The 17,500-nt window shown below is 37.3% G+C and overlaps 1 protein-coding gene across 2 annotated transcripts in view; it reads left to right on the forward strand.

Annotated features, from left to right (window-relative positions):
* The window catches only part of AIF (Apoptosis inducing factor), a 19,635-nt gene extending 2,170 nt beyond the window's left edge, over window positions 1-17,465 (forward strand). The window contains exons 2-15 of one of the 2 annotated variants that reach the window (XM_070129927.1): window positions 2,323-2,486; window positions 3,397-3,895; window positions 6,934-6,990; window positions 9,572-10,243; window positions 10,886-10,992; window positions 11,425-11,555; window positions 11,819-11,994; window positions 12,444-12,629; window positions 12,821-13,020; window positions 13,235-13,375; window positions 13,655-13,766; window positions 14,290-14,474; window positions 14,788-14,943; window positions 15,774-17,465. In XM_070129927.1, coding sequence (XP_069986028.1) covers window positions 2,323-2,486; window positions 3,397-3,895; window positions 6,934-6,990; window positions 9,572-10,243; window positions 10,886-10,992; window positions 11,425-11,555; window positions 11,819-11,994; window positions 12,444-12,629; window positions 12,821-13,020; window positions 13,235-13,375; window positions 13,655-13,766; window positions 14,290-14,474; window positions 14,788-14,943; window positions 15,774-15,845 — 2,858 coding nt within the window. In that variant the 3' untranslated portion in view covers window positions 15,846-17,465. The remainder of the gene's footprint in view (window positions 1-2,322; window positions 2,487-3,396; window positions 3,896-6,933; window positions 6,991-9,571; window positions 10,244-10,885; window positions 10,993-11,424; window positions 11,556-11,818; window positions 11,995-12,443; window positions 12,630-12,820; window positions 13,021-13,234; window positions 13,376-13,654; window positions 13,767-14,289; window positions 14,475-14,787; window positions 14,944-15,773) is intronic. The other variant, XM_070129928.1, reaches the window with a different exon arrangement.
* Window positions 17,466-17,500: the final 35 nt, after the last annotated feature.

The following is a 17,500-nucleotide window of genomic DNA, read 5'->3' on the forward strand; positions in this document are numbered from 1 at the left end:
CCCCCCCAACACCCCTGGGAAACATTGTCTTCACCTGAGTATGCATCGCAAGATAGAGCTGAAATTCAGGAGCGCCGAGTGTACTTAGGCCAAGAACGGTGCTTTCCATCATATTTTTATTTTATTTGAGGCACTACCGTCTGTATCTGCAAATTATTTCTTATACTGAGGACTGCAACTTTTTCTCCGAAACAAGAATATCATATTCAAGTTGCCCAAACTTAGTTCGTCCATACCATAAAGATAAACCGCATGTTTTAAGACTTATTTATACAGCTCTTTACAATAACCTCTTGCACATTTTCACTAGCACAAGATTTACCAGGCTGGCCATTGCATTATAGAAAGCCTTGAGATGTTTAGTTTTCAGTGTTGCATCAATTCTGGGTGTTTCTGACTAATGTAAAGTGGCAAAGAAGAAGAAATACTTTATTAACCATGCCTGTTTGATACATGAGCCCATCAAGTACTCCAAATGCCAAAAAAGTAAACAAAAATAAAGGAATCCAAACAGTAGAAAGAAGTGAACAAAAGTTTGTTCCAGATACAAAGGAATTTGTTTTATTTGTAACAGTATGGTCACTATCTTGCCGTACAGACCTAGGTGAAGCAAGCATGATTATTAGGGCCTACTAGTAGACTCTTAGGTGGCTGAGTATTTGTGGAGCCATTTAACATAATTCATTAAAACTACAGTGGACAGTATATGTACCAGCAGCTGATAGGGTAAATGATTAATTATGATGATAAAAATTGGCGATTGGCTAGTAATTCAGGTTTGTCGGCACCCATTGGCAGTTTTCCCTGTTTGCACCTAGCTCATTCTGTATTTCAGGCACAACATTAGGCACTTAATAGCTTATGGCTGTATTTGGAAAATTATCTAATAAGTACCTGTATCAAATGATGTCAGTACAACCTGAGAAAGATGAGCTCCCTCAGATGGAACAATAGCTTAGGATATGTTGCCAAGTAATGCCATCCACAGCTTTGTCCACTACAGTCATTGCATGATTTCATACTTTCCATGATCATAAGGTAAGAAAAATATAGAAAAAAATACATATATGGGACAAGTTTGTTTGTTTATTTGGTGCGTGTAAGATGCTGATTAAGTTGATGTAATTGGTACGGTAGTATTCCTTTATGCTTTTTCTCTCATTAGGCCTGTGAATATTGTGTGACTGATGAAGCAGGGTGTTCATTCAGTATTTTTGCAGTAAAGTATTTAGTAATTCTTTACAGTACAGACACAGTCACTAGAAACTAAAGGCCCAACCCCTTTTCAAAAAATTTTCTTAGCAATCTCAGTTGCTGTGACTAGATGTGCCTTTTGGGTACTCCCTGAAGGGAAGGTTGATCAGTGGTCTACTTAAAATGTAGGTTAGGTTTAAATTTAGAAACAGGTTGAGCTTGGGTTAGATTAGGGTGTTAACTGGTTAACTAGAATTATAGGGAATTATTCAGGGAAGTTATCCCATTGGTAACAATTTCCACCACATTTACAACTTTTAATATGTGCACTGTATGGTCATTCATGTTTTAGTTATTTTATATTCATTCCATTTATTAATCTTCAGAAAATTTTAGTTGTCCTAGCGATTGTAGGTTACACAATTCTATAAGAAATATTGGCCCATTTGTCTATTTAGATTTATTTCTCTTTGGCTGAAATATAAAGAACAAGATGAGACTATATACATACATATATATATATATATATATATATATATATATATATATATATATATATATATATATATATATATGTATGTATGTATATATATTTATATATGTGTATATATGTATATATATTTATATATGTGTATATATGTATATATATTTATATATGTGTATATATGTATATATATTTATATATGTGTATATATGTATATATATTTATATATGTGTATATATGTATATATATTTATATATGTGTATATATGTATATATATTTATATAATTGTATATATTTATATATGTATATATGTATATATATATATATATATATATGTATATATATATATATATATATATATATATATATATATATATATATATATATATATATATATATATATATATGCTCTGTGTGTGTGTGTGTGTGTTTTTTTAGGATATTTACAAATAGAACCAACAATTGAAAGTCCAACACGATTGTAGCACTGCTCTTATTTTCCCAGAATAGACAGATCAGAAGTATGTTACCCTTTTCTGGAGTACTTACCAAGATAGGGCCATAATGTACACATGTTTACCATTCATAATTTATCTGAGAGTAGAACATAGTATGGATGTCTGAACATATACTTTTTCTTGCAGTTAGCTCCACCAGACAGTATGCTAACCTACCCTTCAAACCACCTTCGATGAATGAGCTGCCAGTTCCTCAGGGCTCATGGACTCTACGAAATCAAAGAAAACAGAAAACCTACAATTTGCAACTGGCAGCAGGTCTTGGGTTCACTGGATTCACATTGTTTGTTGTAAGTGCAGAAAGGTTCTTCGCTTCAGTGTTCTTTAGTTGTTACACATGAGAAGTAACTTGTATAGTGTTAGTAGGATTATATTAAGCAATTTTAGTCTGTTGTAATATCTATCGGCAAACTTTTCGTGTATGACAATCACAACTTGTATAGATACGACATTTTATTTGTGGGTTTTAATGTAATTTGAACAGTTACCGGACCTCCACATTGCAATCCATTTACTTTATTTTAACTCTGAGGATCCGTTTGTGTGTTTTTATTTTTCTTGTAGGGAAATGGAGCAGGGAATGCAAATTGCATGCTAATATGTAAAGCCGTTGCCTCTTCCCTTTGAGAAGGGCTATCAGACAACCACCTGACAGGATATACCTATGTCTGGTTCCTGATTTTGATGACAAATCTACTAATGAGTTGTCAGTCTAAGTGTTTTATTGCAACCAGTACAAATTCCTGAAAGTTCAGAAACACATTAACACAAATCATTTGCAAAAAGTTCTAAGATACAATAAGCAAAACCACTTACTTCCTGAATTATCATCTTTTTGATATCAAGGTTAATATTGATTGTATTTTGTCTGTAGATAAAGTAGATGTTCTTACCAATAGGTGGCTCCTCTCAAAAAAAAAAAAAAAAAGGTATGCCAATTGAAAGCAAAACTGGATCAGATATGTTTATCAAGTTGGGGTTGAAAGTCAAAGCAGAGGTTGCAAGTATTGTTTTTATATCAGTTAGTGTGCTTATTTGCTGTTCCTAACAGAATTGCTACTGATAAAGTGTCATAGAAATCATCAATCTCTTCATTTCATGTAGCTTTAAAGGTTGCCATACAGGATAACAAAATAAGAGTAGAGCTATAAATGGAAAGCTATAATGATAAGTTCTTGGCTGATTATTTGTTATTTCCAGGCTAAACAGAGTGGACTGATAGAGTTTGGTTGGGGACCTGGTAAGGTGAGCCTCCCAAAGGAGGTTGTAGAAGAAGTAGCAGAGGAAGAGGCACCAGCTGAAGAAGCCACTGAAGGAGCTGCTGAAGAGGCTCCTGCTGAGGAGGCACCAGCTGCACCAGCTGAAGAGGCTCCAGCTGCACCTGCCGAGGAAGCACCAGCTGCACCTGCCGAGGAGGCACCAGCTGCACCTGCCGAGGAGGCTCCAGCTGCACCTGCCGAGGAGGCCCCAGCTGCGCCTGCCGAGGAGGCCCCAGCTGCGCCTGCCGAGGAGGCCCCAGCTGCACCTGCCGAGGAGGCACCAGCTGCACCTGCCGAGGAAGCACCAGCTGCACCTGCCGAGGAAGCACCAGCTGCACCTGCCGAGGAGGCACCAGCTGCACCTGCCGAAGAAGCTCCAGCTGCACCTGCTGAGGAAGCACCTGCTGCTCCTGCAGAAGCCCCAGCTGCCACAGCAGAAGGTAGTGAAAGCTAAACTCTTGTAGCAATATCATTGCTCACTCCATCTCAGATACTTTTATCCAATAGTCAGGTATTTAGGGTACAAACTCAACACTGGAGACATTAAAGCTGATTAGGTAAATATTATTGGTATTTAAAGCAATGTCATGGTTAATGGCCTACTACTGGGAGAGGCCTCCCAGATGCAGCTGGTTGTAAATTATATGTTGGTGCTAACTTGTTCAAAAACTGTTTTATGTTGTACATATTATAAAATGCACAATAAAAGTGCCAATCTTACTTAGCGTTTCATTATTCTTGAATGGACCCCCTGGTAGCAGGCCGTTACCTGACCTTTTATTACAGGTATTTTGGCCGTATCAAATTATTAATAGCAGAGTAGCAAATCATGTTGAAAGAGCAATAGAGAAATGGTTTTGAAAACAACTCTTGAATTAATGATATGGAATTGAGCACTGATATAAGATTGTTGTCCATTTAGAATGAAGGCTTACCAAATGCTTTCAGACTGTGTGAGGGAAATGGTTATATATGTCAATTCTGCAGAAAAATGGTGGTCTGGCCTCTAAATGACTTTATTTCTCTCTCTCTCTATCTCTATCTCTCTCTCTCTCTCTCTCTCTCTCTCTCTCTCTCTCTCTCTCTCTCTCCTCTATCTCTCTCTCTCTCTCTCTCCTCTATCTCTATCTCTCTCTCTCTCCTCTATCTCTCTCTCTCTCTCTCTTCTCTCTCTCTCTCTCTTCTCTATCTCTCTCTCTCTCTCTCTCTCTCTCTCTCTCTCTCTCTCTCTCTCTCTCTCTCTCTCTCTCTCTCCTCTCCTCTCTCTCTCTCTCTCTCTCTCTCTCTCTCTCTCTCTCTCTCTCTCTCTCTCTCTCTCTCTCTCTCTCTCTCTCTCTCTCTCTCTGTCTCTGTCTCTGTCTCTGTCTCTGTCTCTGTCTCTCTCTCTCTCTCTCTCCTCTCTCTCTCTCCTCTCTCTCTCTCCTCTCCTCTCTCTCTCTCCTCTCCTCTCTCTCTCTCCTCTCCTCTCTCTCTCTCATCCTCTCCACTCTCTCTCTCATCCTCTCCTCTCTCTCTCTCATCCTCTCCTCTCTCTCTCATCCTCTCCTCTCTCTCTCATCCTCTCCTCTCTCTCTCTCATCCTCTCCTCTCTCTCTCTCATCCTCTCCTCTCTCTCTCTCTCTCTCTCTCTCTCTCTCTCTCTCTCTCTCTCTCTCTCTCTCTCTCTCTCTCTCTCTCTCTCTCCTCTCTCTCTCTCTCTCTCTCTCTCTCTCTCTCTCTCTCTCTCTCTCTCTCTCTCTCTCTCTCTCTCTCTCTCTCTCTCTCTCTCTCTCTCTCTCTCTCTCTCTCTCTCTCTCTCTCTCTCTCTCTCCCTCTCCTCCCTCCCTCTCTCTCCCTCCCTCTCACTCTCTCCCTCTCTCCCTCTCTCCCTCTCTCCCTCTCTCCTCTAACTTCTTAACCTCCCACTTCTTCCCCTTGCCTTTCTCCTGTACTTACACAATTTGCCTATCATGATAAAATCTCTCACACCTTTAAAAAGAAATATGAGCTACATCTATATTTTAGATGAGCTCGTGGCTGTATCATTTCCACATGGCAGTCAGAATATAACATAATGATCAGTCAGCTTTGCAATAACCGTAGCTTTGAAGATTTTGCTCCTTTTTTTCAATTTAATTTCAAGGTTATTCTTTCCTGTATGTTGCTTTTGTTTTGCTTTTTTATTTTCATTCCGCTGGTATTTCTACTCTTCCAAGAGTCATATTATTGTTGTTTTTTGAAGATACAGGTAGGTATTAAATGAAATCCATGGAGTCTGGGATACAGATGGCCTTTGGTGTTTTAATTTTTTTCTTTTTTTTTCAGTATTTCCTGTTATTTCTCTTTCTTACTTTTGTTATATTATAAGCAACACTTTTCTTAGGATCATTACTATCCTTGTTCTTTTGCATTTTTTACATCCCTTTTTTTGTTGTTGTTTTTTTTGTGTGTGTGTATGTGTATGTGTGAGTGTGTGTGTGTATGTATATGTGTATATGTGTGTGTGTGTGTGTGTGTGTGTGTGTGTGTGTGTGTATGTGTGTGTGTATGTGTGTGTGTGTGTGTGTTTAAATATAGATATATATGTATAGATGGAAGTGTCTGTATATACATGTTCTTTTATTATTTTTATTTTTCCTCTTTGTCTTTCCCTCTAATTCAGTTTCCCTTCTGTCTTGCTTTAAAGCTGTTTATATATACTTGATACAAATTAACAGAGTTGTTCATGTAGAAGAATATATTTATGGGTCTTAGAGGATCTGTAGCACAAACAAAATCTTCTGATCTCTCCACCTTTCTTCAGTATCTTCTAGTGATTCATATTAAACCATCTGAAATTTGTAACCAGTGATACAAAATACCTTAAATATTACATGACAGATTAGAAAAGATTTTAAAAGATATGATAGATGTCATTGAAGCTAAGATTTTATGAAACCATTTGATGAAAGTTTAATGGAAATTAATTTATTTCCTTCAAAGATAAAAAGAAAAGCTCAACCCATTCATGCCAGGAGAGTATGCATCCATGCTCTACCTGCTGTGATTTTAGTATATCAATATTGTTTCTGCATAGATGGTGCTATAAGTGCCTTGCCACCTAGGAGTCAGTTCTTTACCTACTTAATATTACCTCGTTAACATGTTCCTTGAGTTTTTGGGATAAGATTTTTTTACTTTTTATTTAACATTGCTGATAATAATGATTTTAATTATAATAACAATGTTAATGATCTTCATAATGCTTACTAAAATTTGAGAAACAGGTTAAAAAGATGAGGTATTTGATTCCTTAGTGTCTGCGTGCTTGAAAAGCCATCTGTGTGTAAACAAAACTATCAAAGTAAAATCATAGCAGACAGTGAATGTACTTGCTACCAGTGGGTAAACATGTGACTTTATGGAGTACAGTCTTGTGATATCAACTGTAAGGTAAAAGAAATTAAATAAATAAATGAAAAAATTGCAGCATGATAATTGCTCGCACTAAATCCCACAGTCCCGGCAGCTGAGCCCACCGAAGCCCCTGCAGTAGAGAGTGTGCCTGCAACACCTGGTGAGTCTGCCTCTGAAAGTGTTTCTCCTGAGTCTCCTGCAGTGGAGGTGGTCACAGAAGAGCAAGTGATGGTTGATGTTGTACACGAACCAGTTGTTGCTGTGGTTGCCAGTGAATCGGCTGTTGAAGAGATTGTTGCAGAGGTTGTTGCTCTTGAACAAACTGCAACTGAATCAACTACTGTTGGGGTTATACCTGAACCAGTTGTTGCTGAGGTTGTTGCACCTGAACCAGTTGTTGCGGAGGTTGTTGCACCTGAACCAGGTGTTGCGGAGGTTGTTGCACCTGAGCCACCTGTTGCCGAGGTTGTTGCACTTGAACCAGTTGTTGCCGAGGTTGTTGCACCTGAACCAGTTGTTGCAGAGGTTGTTGCACCTGAACCAGTTGTTGCAGAGGTTGTTGCACCTGAACCAGTTGTTGCAATAGTTGTTGCACCTGAACCAGTTGTTGCCAAGGTTGTTGCACCTGAGCCAGCTACTGCTGAGGAGGTTTCACCTGAATCAAGTGTTGTTGAGGTTGTTGCACCTGAACCAGCTGTTGCTGAGGTTGTTGCACCTGAACCAGCTATTGTAGAGGTTGTTGCACCTGAACCAGCTGTTGTTGAGGTTGTTGTGCCTGAACCAGCTGTTATTGAGGCTGTTACTCCTGAGCCAACTGTTGCTGAACCTGCAGCACCTAAACCATCAGTTGCTGAGGCTCCAGTATCTGAACCAGCTGCAGCATAGTCTGTCCCATCTGAACCAAATGTTGAGGCTGCAACACATAGCAATGAGCCACAAGGTACATGCATTGTAAATAAAGATAGTAGCCATCATAGGTTAGTACCTCCATGGCCATTGCTCACATTTTGGCAGTAGTTATAGTATAGTGGGTTATCATCATCAGAAAAGAGAGATTATCTAGATCCTTGAACTCCATTGATTATTGTTAAAGTGCTGCTTACTCTCCATAGTCTTGCAGTTTGATCAAACTAATTTTTTTTTGTTAGAAAGTGCTAGTCAGACATTTGTCTTTGATTATTGCTTACTAGATTTCATATAAGCATTAAGCAAGACATTGTAGTCAATTTTAGGTTGTGTTACGATTTTATATATATCTGAAGGGCTGTAATAAATTAGCTATATTTTTTTCAAAATTTTATTGCCAACCTCATGTCTGTTTTTATAAATTTGTTCCTGGCTTCATTGTCAGTAAATATAGTCAGTTGATATAACTGAGGGGAAACAAAAAAAAAAATGGATGATCTTCATTCTATACTTTCCTGTAAAATTAGAAAGGGAATAGTGAATAATGAGTCCTCATTTGTTCAGAGATTCAGTATTGAATGCCTAATAAGTATAGAAATTTTACAAATTCAGTAAATGTACTGATTTTCTTGGATGTAAATGCTAAGTACAGAAAAAGCATAGTGAATACCCTCAATAGAAATTGTGATTGGATCAGTAAATGTTCCTAAATTGAGAAGACTGACAGGAAACACTGATTTCAATGTATTTGAAGCAGTAAGTTAAGGCAGCTACATTTGGGAGGATGTGTCAGACACCTTTGCCAGCTCCCTCTCACAGCTGGGGTGAGACTGCATCTAGGCCGTATCACAGAGGTACGGTGTTGTCTCTTGGCTCAGTGCCCACAAATCACTTGGCACCCATCTTCTCAACAACAATTGCACTGTTGCTATTGCAAATTTTCCATCTAACTTGTCATGTACATCTGCAGTTCGTAATTATCTGATTCTGATGTAGTGGTGGTGAAATTCTTGACTTTGTAGGACATTGAGCACTTTGTCAGAATAACTTTGTTTTGCAGATAATTAATGAATGTGTGTAGGCAGATTTGGCATCATCTCCTTAGTCACAAGACTTGGCACATGGTACATACTTCTAGTGCCAAAGTGCCACATATCAGAGATGTCTATTAATGTGAACTAGCATAAGAACTAGATATTATCAATGAACTGAAAGTATAATTTTCGTGTGAAAATTATGTATTTTGTACAGTGATAGGGTGTAGTAGATTTTAAAAAAAATAGATATCCTGAGATTATGATTCGATATCATTTGTACATACTTACTATAGTATTTGTACAATACTACTTTTATAAGAGGAAGTGAAATTGAAGACTATAAAGTAATATATATTTGACTCTTTAGAAATTGCTTCAAAATTTTCCCTTCACAAGTTTTCCCTTTCCTTTGCATGTGGAGTTTCTCACTCTGTGATGTAAAGTGTCATTATAAATAACTTTAATATAGCTTTCTCCAAAAAGATTATAGTTACTCTAATATTTACAGCCTCCACTTTCCTTAACATCTAAATTATAGTAATTGAGTGTCAGTTATAATACTTTGTATTAATATTTATATTTACTAAATTAGTCTTATTTAAAGCCACTATTAAGCTAATTCTATCAGTTTGCCAATCAGTTCCAGCTTTAGATCAAACTCAGTCTGTGACAGAACCAATCCCTGAGTTTCCAGTAGAACCTCTGGTTGAGCTAATTCTTAGAACAGAAGCAGATGCTGCAGCAGTCCTCAAAGCTATTTTGGGAACTGTTGTTGAATCTGCCTCGTTATCTAAACAGAGCCAGCAGTTGACGTTTCTTCAAAACCTGAAGCAGAACCTGTTATAGAAGAAGTATCTGTTGTTGAAACAGCCCTTAAATCTGAGTCAGAACCAGCTGTTGAAGCTGCTCCTGCAGCTGAATCAGAACCACCTGTTGAAGCAGCTCCTGCAGCTGAAACAGAACCGGCTGTTGAAGCAGCTCCTGCAGCTGAAACAGAACTGGCTGTTGAAGCAGCTCCTGCAGCTGAAACAGAACCGGCTGTTGAAGCAGCTCCTGCAGCTGAAACAGAACCGGCTGTTGAAGCAGCTCCTGCAGCTGAAACAGAACCGGCTGTTGAAGCAGCTCCTGCAGCTGAAACAGAACCTGCTGTAGAAGCAGCTCCTGCAGCTGAAACAGAACATGCTGTAGAAGCACCTCCTGTAGTTGAATCAGAGCCTTCTGTTACTGAATCAGAACCTGTTGCTGAACCAGTTCCCATAATTGAAGCAGAACCTGCTGTTGAAATATCTGACCAGGGTAAAGCAGATGTTGCTGAACCAGTTGCAACCGAAGCAGAACCTAGTACTGAAGTTGCTACCTCAGTAGAGCCTACAGCTGAATCTGAGCCTGTCAAGGAGGCTGCTGTAACTGAAGCCTCTCCCAATTTAGAAAAAGCAAATGACAATATAGTCACCCCTGTGAAGCCTGAAGGTTTGAGAATGCTGTTGCTTAGTACTAATTTAAGATTTACTCTACTAATGATAAAGTGCTAAGTGCTACCTAACAGTCAGTGTAAGCATTAATGTGCATGATTTAATTTCACCATTATGGAACATTGTCTAGGGGGGGAAAAATAGAAAGTATGTTTATTATTTTGATTTTGATATCTATTGGAATGAAGTATGTGACACTTGTATGTGCTTGTTTGCTTTTATGTTATTTTGTTGACAATTATAGGACAATTATATACTCAGCATTATTGTTAGGTCGAGGGCAGTGAATGAATTCTGCAGAAGTTAGTCTTTTGGGTTTCAGGTTAATGAATAGTGTGAGTACTCAGGTTTGTATTATAAATAATTGCAGGTAGTTGTGAAGGTATTATGCTAACAGCATTGCCATGTCATGTCGGGAAATTTGTCTGTCCAAGTGCATGTGTGTGTTTTTATCTATACATGTCCTAATTTAAGATTGAATGTAATATTTTGTATTTTGATATTTGAAACTTTATTCTTGGAATATACACCTTTTTTATTAGAATCTCCTATAATCCATAGCTCTCATACAATTAACCTCATTCAATTTTTTCAATAAATGATATACCTGCTTTTCCTAATATGCCTGGTAAATTTTCAGCTGCAGCTCCATCTGTGCCAGAACATGTTCCATACCTGATAATTGGTGCAGGAACAGCCTCAGTAGCGGCTTTTAGGGCCATCAAGGCAAAAGATGCTAAAGCAAAGGTTAGTTCTGAAATGCATTTGAAGTTCTACTTTGGATCTATTAGGGTTTTGTAATGCCTTGACTCTTTGGGAAATGAAGACAACTATCTGTCTCATCTTCCAAGATGCCTTTGATTGGACAAAAATTTATTGCATGGGCTTATTTAGGTGAAGTGTTGTGACACTGACTTGTTTAGAGCTTGTAAAATTTTAGATTTAAAGGAAGTTAAGCTGTCTTTTATTATTCTTTTATGTTTTTGGGTTACTAGAAGACCATGATTTCTAATAAAGAAAATTGAAGAATTCAGCCCTACATCAAGAATTTTTGGAGCAGAATCTAGAAAAGCCAGATGTGTTATGATATTCACAATGATCTTCCGATTAAGGTTATCTACTTACTTTTGACGAGGAGCTTAACTTATGGGAATTATAATCCCAAATATTGTCTTGCAGGTGCTTGTAATCTCTGGTGAGGGTGAAGCTCCCTACATGAGGCCACCCCTCAGCAAAGAGCTGTGGTATAGTGAGGAGCCCGAAACAGCTACAAAGCTGAGGTTCAAACAGTGGAACGGGAAAGAAAGGAGGTTTGTTTTGTGGGAAGTTTATGGTTTTCATCTCCCTTCTTTTTTACATATTTTTGTCTCCTTTGGCTCTCCCTTTTCCAACTCCTACTTTCATTGGCTTCAGTTCTGTGATCTAGTTTAAATGAATTGCACCCTCATGTTGTTTTGTTTGTTTGTTTGTTTGTTTTACTCCTATATTTTGTACTTTACATGCATACATTATTTTTAGTAACCTGTATACCTTAGCCTTAAAGTTAAGTAAAAATATTTGTATTCGTTGACAGCATCTTCTTTGAACACGATGAGTATTACACCCCCATTGAAACCTTAGCCACACGGGAGAATGGAGGCATCGCGGTTCTGAAAGGTCACATGGCTGTCAAGCTGGATGTGCACAAGAAACGCGTCTATTTGGATGATGGGACTGAAATTACATACGACAAGTGCCTTATTGCTACAGGTAGGAAGAGCAAGAAAAGTTTCCTGATTTGAGAGAAGATCTATCGGATTCCTTTCTTAAAAAGTTGCTTTTTGTTTGCTTAGTTGTATTGATTTGAGATTAGTAAAGATCTGTTAACTTTTATGAAAAGTTTAGTAGCTCTGAATGGGAATTCATTGTAATGTGAGGAAGAAGATATAGTATAGTACTTTATGTGCATAGAGTTTTTTGGTAGATTCAGTAATATGCAGCATAGTTCAAAATAAGTATATTGATATTATTGAGAGAGTATATGAGTAAAAAGATTCTCTCCGTTTTGCAGAATCAAGTTTTCTCTTTATATAAAAGGAGAGAGCTGTATTGTTAATATGAATTCAAAAAATACAAGTATGCTTAGATGGAAATTAATTTAGGATGGTAGGGTAAGATTAAGTAAGTTTATGATAACTCATGATTTACAAAAAACACAGGAGGCAAACCCAAGTCCCTTCCCATTCTGGACCGAGCTGGAGAGGATATTCAGAAGAGAGTTACCCTTTTCCGTGGCATTAAGGACTTCCAGACTCTCCACAGCATAGCGCAGGAAGGAAAGCACATCACAATTATTGGTGGTGGATTCCTGGGCTCAGAACTTGCCTGTGCATTGGGTCACAAAGGTAAGGATGTCCATTGTGAACTTAGTTGTCTGTCCTTAGCCCTTTGATCTAATCATCTTCCAGTTTGAGAGATTGATAGATAAGCTGATATTGCTGAAAATGTCTCAAAAGATATTTTGTGTGTGCCAGAATTAGAAAAAGGAAGTTAGTGGCTGGTTACTGTGCTTCATGACTGTTCTTGCACTTCACAGCAAAGACAAGCAAAGGGAAGGTGACACAGGTGTACCCAGAGTCAGGTAACATGGGAAAAGTCCTCCCTGAATACCTTTCCAAGTGGACCACTGAGAAGGTCAAGTCAGAAGGAGCTGACATCATCCCCAACTCCTATGTTAAGGGCGTCAGCACCAATGATGATGGCAAAGTGGTGTTAACTCTCAACACTGGAGTTGAAGTAAGATTTTGTTTTATTACCTGGTTTTATTTTCTTCAAACTTGATATGAGCTTCCAGATATTTTGGATAAAGATAATATTTTAATTCTTCCTCCACCATTACAGTAGTGAGAAACATTTGGAAAAGTTTGATCAAAAGTTAACTTTAAATGTGCAAATATTTTGTACAGTAAATATAGGATACCATTAGATCTAACTATTTCCCTATCTTCAGCATGTTACTGACCACATTGTTGTAGCTGTTGGTCTGGAGCCTAATGTCGAGTTGTCAAAGACCTCTGGACTGGAAGTTGATGATGTCCATGGTGGTTTCCGAGTGAATGCTGAGTTGGAGGCAAGGACTGACCTCTGGGTGGTAAGTGTCTCCTTGGTAGTGGTTCTTTGTTCTATGGTAGGAAACACTAAAATTGGTTTGAGATTGAGTTCAGTAGAATGGACTTTTTAGTGTAAGCATTAATTCCTCCTACTCCCCTAGAATATGGGTTTAAATCAAGATTCCACAACTATACACAAGCATTCTCATGCCCTTTTTATTTCCTCAGTATGAAATTGACATTGCTCCAGTAGTTGGATTACAGATTTTCCTGTTTGTAATGTGAAAATAGTACATTTCAAATCTCTTGCATTCACCAAGGCTGGAGATGCTGCCTGCTTTTATGACATCAAGCTTGGACGTAGACGTGTGGAGCACCATGATCACGCTATTGTGTCAGGACGGTTGGCTGGTGAAAATATGACGGGCGTCGGTAAGTCATTGATTTGTTTAGGGCTCAGTTACCCTGGTTGTTAATTTGTAATTGAATGTTTTCCTCCTATCTTTTTTTCTTTTTGGAAGAAATACAAGGGTGATCTCAAGATGTGACTGCTTGGGTTGGGAAAATGGAAATCACAAAAATCAACACACACCTGCTCAGCCAGTTTGTTTGTAAGCAATAGAAATAACGTTTCTCATTTGACAGTCAGATATTAAGATACCAAAATATCTGTGTTTTAGAAGGTAAATAGGTTTCCATTATTGTCAGACATATCTGTATTGATAAGTTTTTCCCAGCTAATACTCATATTCATTGCTTATATTCATTCCAAATTAAGTTATAGTTTTCTTAGGCATTGTTATCAAAGAATTGACATTGATTAAATATTACTTGAGTACTGAATACTTAAATATATATAACAGAAATTGGTGCTCTCCAGTGCAAATATTTTGATGCTACCTGATTTTTGCTTTCATTATCTGCCTTACATTATCCTTTATTTCACATGTTCCAGGCAAGCCATACTGGCACCAGTCTATGTTCTGGTCAGACCTGGGACCTGATGTTGGCTATGAGGCTATTGGTATTGTGGATTCTTCCCTACCAACCGTAGGCGTGTTTGCTAAGGCCACCGAGAAGGACACTCCCAAGGCAGTGGTAGAAGCTACTGGAGAAGGCATGCGGTCAGAAACTGAAAGTGTAAGTGTTTTTTCTTCATTTTACAGGACTGCTGTTCTCAGGGATGATATTGCAATTTGTGGAATGGGGGCATTGTTTAAAGTTAACACTTGTTTTTATACCCTGATATAGTGGCGGATGCTAGTATAGTAGAAGATAATATTTTTATTTTGGAAGGGGTTTCCTTTTTAACCAGGAATGATATATTTTTCTTACAACCACATATAAGCAGTATTAGAGTTATTTATGTTATGATGCTGTCAAGAAGGGTTATAGATTTGAAGCACTTTGTTTTGCTCAAGCCTTTTAAACTTGTAACTCTTCTTCCCCTTAGGCTGCAGAAAGTGGCACCATAGCACATTCCAGTGAGCCCCATGCCCCTGTGTCTGGAGAGGATTATGGCAAAGGAGTTGTTTTTTATCTGCGAGACAACATTGTCGTAGGCATTGTATTATGGAATGTGTTCAACCGTATGCCCATTGCAAGGAAGGTAAGGATCCTTTTGCCATTTTGTGTATTTTCTGTAGTGGCTATATCTGTCCAGGCATTAAGCTGAGAGTAAACTTTTCTCCTCCTTTTCCTAAAACACTATCACACTAGCATTTTTTCCATCAATATTTGCATTTCCATATGAACTTTCTGTATGCAAATGGCTGACGCCAACACACTACCAAGGCAGAAAACATAGTGCCCGTGTAAGTAAACATGGCATCATCCAAGTGAAGTCCTGATTATCACTGGAGTATTCTCACACATATCATGTTATTTTGAAGAAATATAATTTTGTAGATTGTATATGATAATTTTCTGGAATATTAAATTACTTATACATTAATTTATTTTATCTGATATATCAATAAAAAACATTAGTTTCTTAGATTCTCCATAGCAGAAGATTAAGATGGAAATTAGTCAGAAACATTTGCTGCCTTTTCCATCTGGGAGGTGTTTTGTTTGCATGTGATATATGCACAAAGCTTCAAATTCATGCAGAGAAGCAAAAATTGATGGGAAAAGTGCTAGTGTGATAGGGCCTTCGGATATTTTTCTGTATATGAATTTTTTTCTTCATCTCCTCTACTTCTCTTTTTTATAATCTTACAGTTTTTAGTTGAATTGATGTTTATTCAAGTATTTTTATTGAATTTGCCATCATGAATATTTTTTATTTTTATATATGTATGTGAGAATTTGCATGTGCCTATGAATGTATGTGTTTATAGATATTGTCATTAACTTAATTTAAGCAAAGCTTCTTCTTCTTTCTATACTTGATATTTCTAGTGCCTCTTTTTGTTCATATTTATCTTTATTTTCCAGATCATCAAGGATGGCAAGAGTTACGATGATCTCAGTGAAGTGGCAAAGCTCTTCAGTTTGCATTCAGAATAGGGATGCCAATAGCTTTTCAGATTGTTACTATTTTTGACATGGGTTCCTAAGAGTCAGTACTTTTTTTACAGTTGAACGTAAATACCAGACATTTAGAAATGAACAATGTTACTTGTATATAGAATGATACTATGAAGTCAGCTACTGAACTATGGCTTGTGTGCACAACAAGTTTATTGATAAATTTTGTCTTTCCTTTCACTAAATATAAAACATAGTCATCCAAGAGACAGCAAATGCTTTTGAAATTCTAAATCACTTATTAACTTCACAGAAAGATTGCACTTCAAGTTTGGTATTTTCGCACAATTCAAGTTTACAGACTGAAAGACTTCATCTGATATCGCATTATGATTGCAGAACTAATGGTATGGGGAGCTTCTTGCTATTTCATGATTTTAAACTATTGATTGATTCTTACACATGTCAGAGCTGCAAGTGCAAAAGTTAAGCAGTAGTTTAAGTAAGTTGGAGTTAGATAACAAACCGTTATTTCCAAGGTGCCATAGCTGCAGACACCATAGAGGCAAACAGCTGGTTTTCAAAGCCAAATCTTGATTTACAAAGGAAATTTTTATAAAATTTTGGTGATAGAATGAGCAAAACGGCGATGCTTTTCAATATAGCAATTTAGGAAAATAATGTGAAGTGGACAATTAAGAAATATATGATAGTATATTTATGGTTGATTTTAGTATAGTGGTTAGTGATTATTATGATTATTATTAATGATATTATAATTATTATTATTATTATTATTATTTTCATCATCATTATTGCTCAAAACAGATTTAGTAGAAGGGGAAGTTAGTTGCATTGTGAATTATGCGTAGAAACATCCTAGTAAGAAAGGTAAAAGTCGTTGTTCTTATGATTTATGCGACAGTAACTGGTCTGAAGGTTTGCTACAGTGCATAAGTCTTCATCATTCCTAAGTGAACCATAGTCATTACCCATTTACCTGAGGATACCATCTACAGGCTTGATTGTATCTTCATCTTTATCCCCCTTTTTTTAGGGATGTAGTTAAATGCTGAAAAGCAATTCCATGTTGACACGATGGAAGAGGAACCCATAGTGCATCCAAACTGGTTTACTTGGAGAAGTAAATTAGCAGTTTGGAAATCAGGGACTTCTGTGCTTATGAACGGTTCTTGGTTGACTTATTACGGGTTCTGCCAACATTGTGAGCATTGAATACAAGAAATGAAAGCCCAAAGTATATTTTATGCCGTAAAAGTTAAATACTGGAGTCTTTAAAAAAGAAGAAAAGTCCTGGAAATGTTAATGTTTGCCTGGCATCTGATGTTAGTGAGAGATTCTTGTGATTACCTAACACCCCTTCCTGCTTGCAAAGGAGGTAGGGGGAGTGTATTGCATGTTACTTTTCGTCTATCATTTTTCATCTTGTGACACCAAGTCTTCCTCAGAAAAAGTTTATTTGCCATAATTTTACTTGTTGAAGCATTTGCCAATGCTCATTTGTGCGTGACACAAAATCCATCACATGTGAGTTGTGTGTAAATAAGATATTCTATTGAACACAAAAAGCGGCACATTGTACATAGTGTAAGTGGCATAAAATAAATGTTAGATTCTTAGTACAAAGTATTTTACTAAGCTGGAGTGTCATTTATACCTAACTCATTCTGATA

The sequence above is a fragment of the Penaeus vannamei genome, chromosome 14 (assembly GCF_042767895.1).
Source record: "Penaeus vannamei isolate JL-2024 chromosome 14, ASM4276789v1, whole genome shotgun sequence".
In the NCBI taxonomy this organism is placed as follows: domain Eukaryota; kingdom Metazoa; phylum Arthropoda; class Malacostraca; order Decapoda; family Penaeidae; genus Penaeus; species Penaeus vannamei.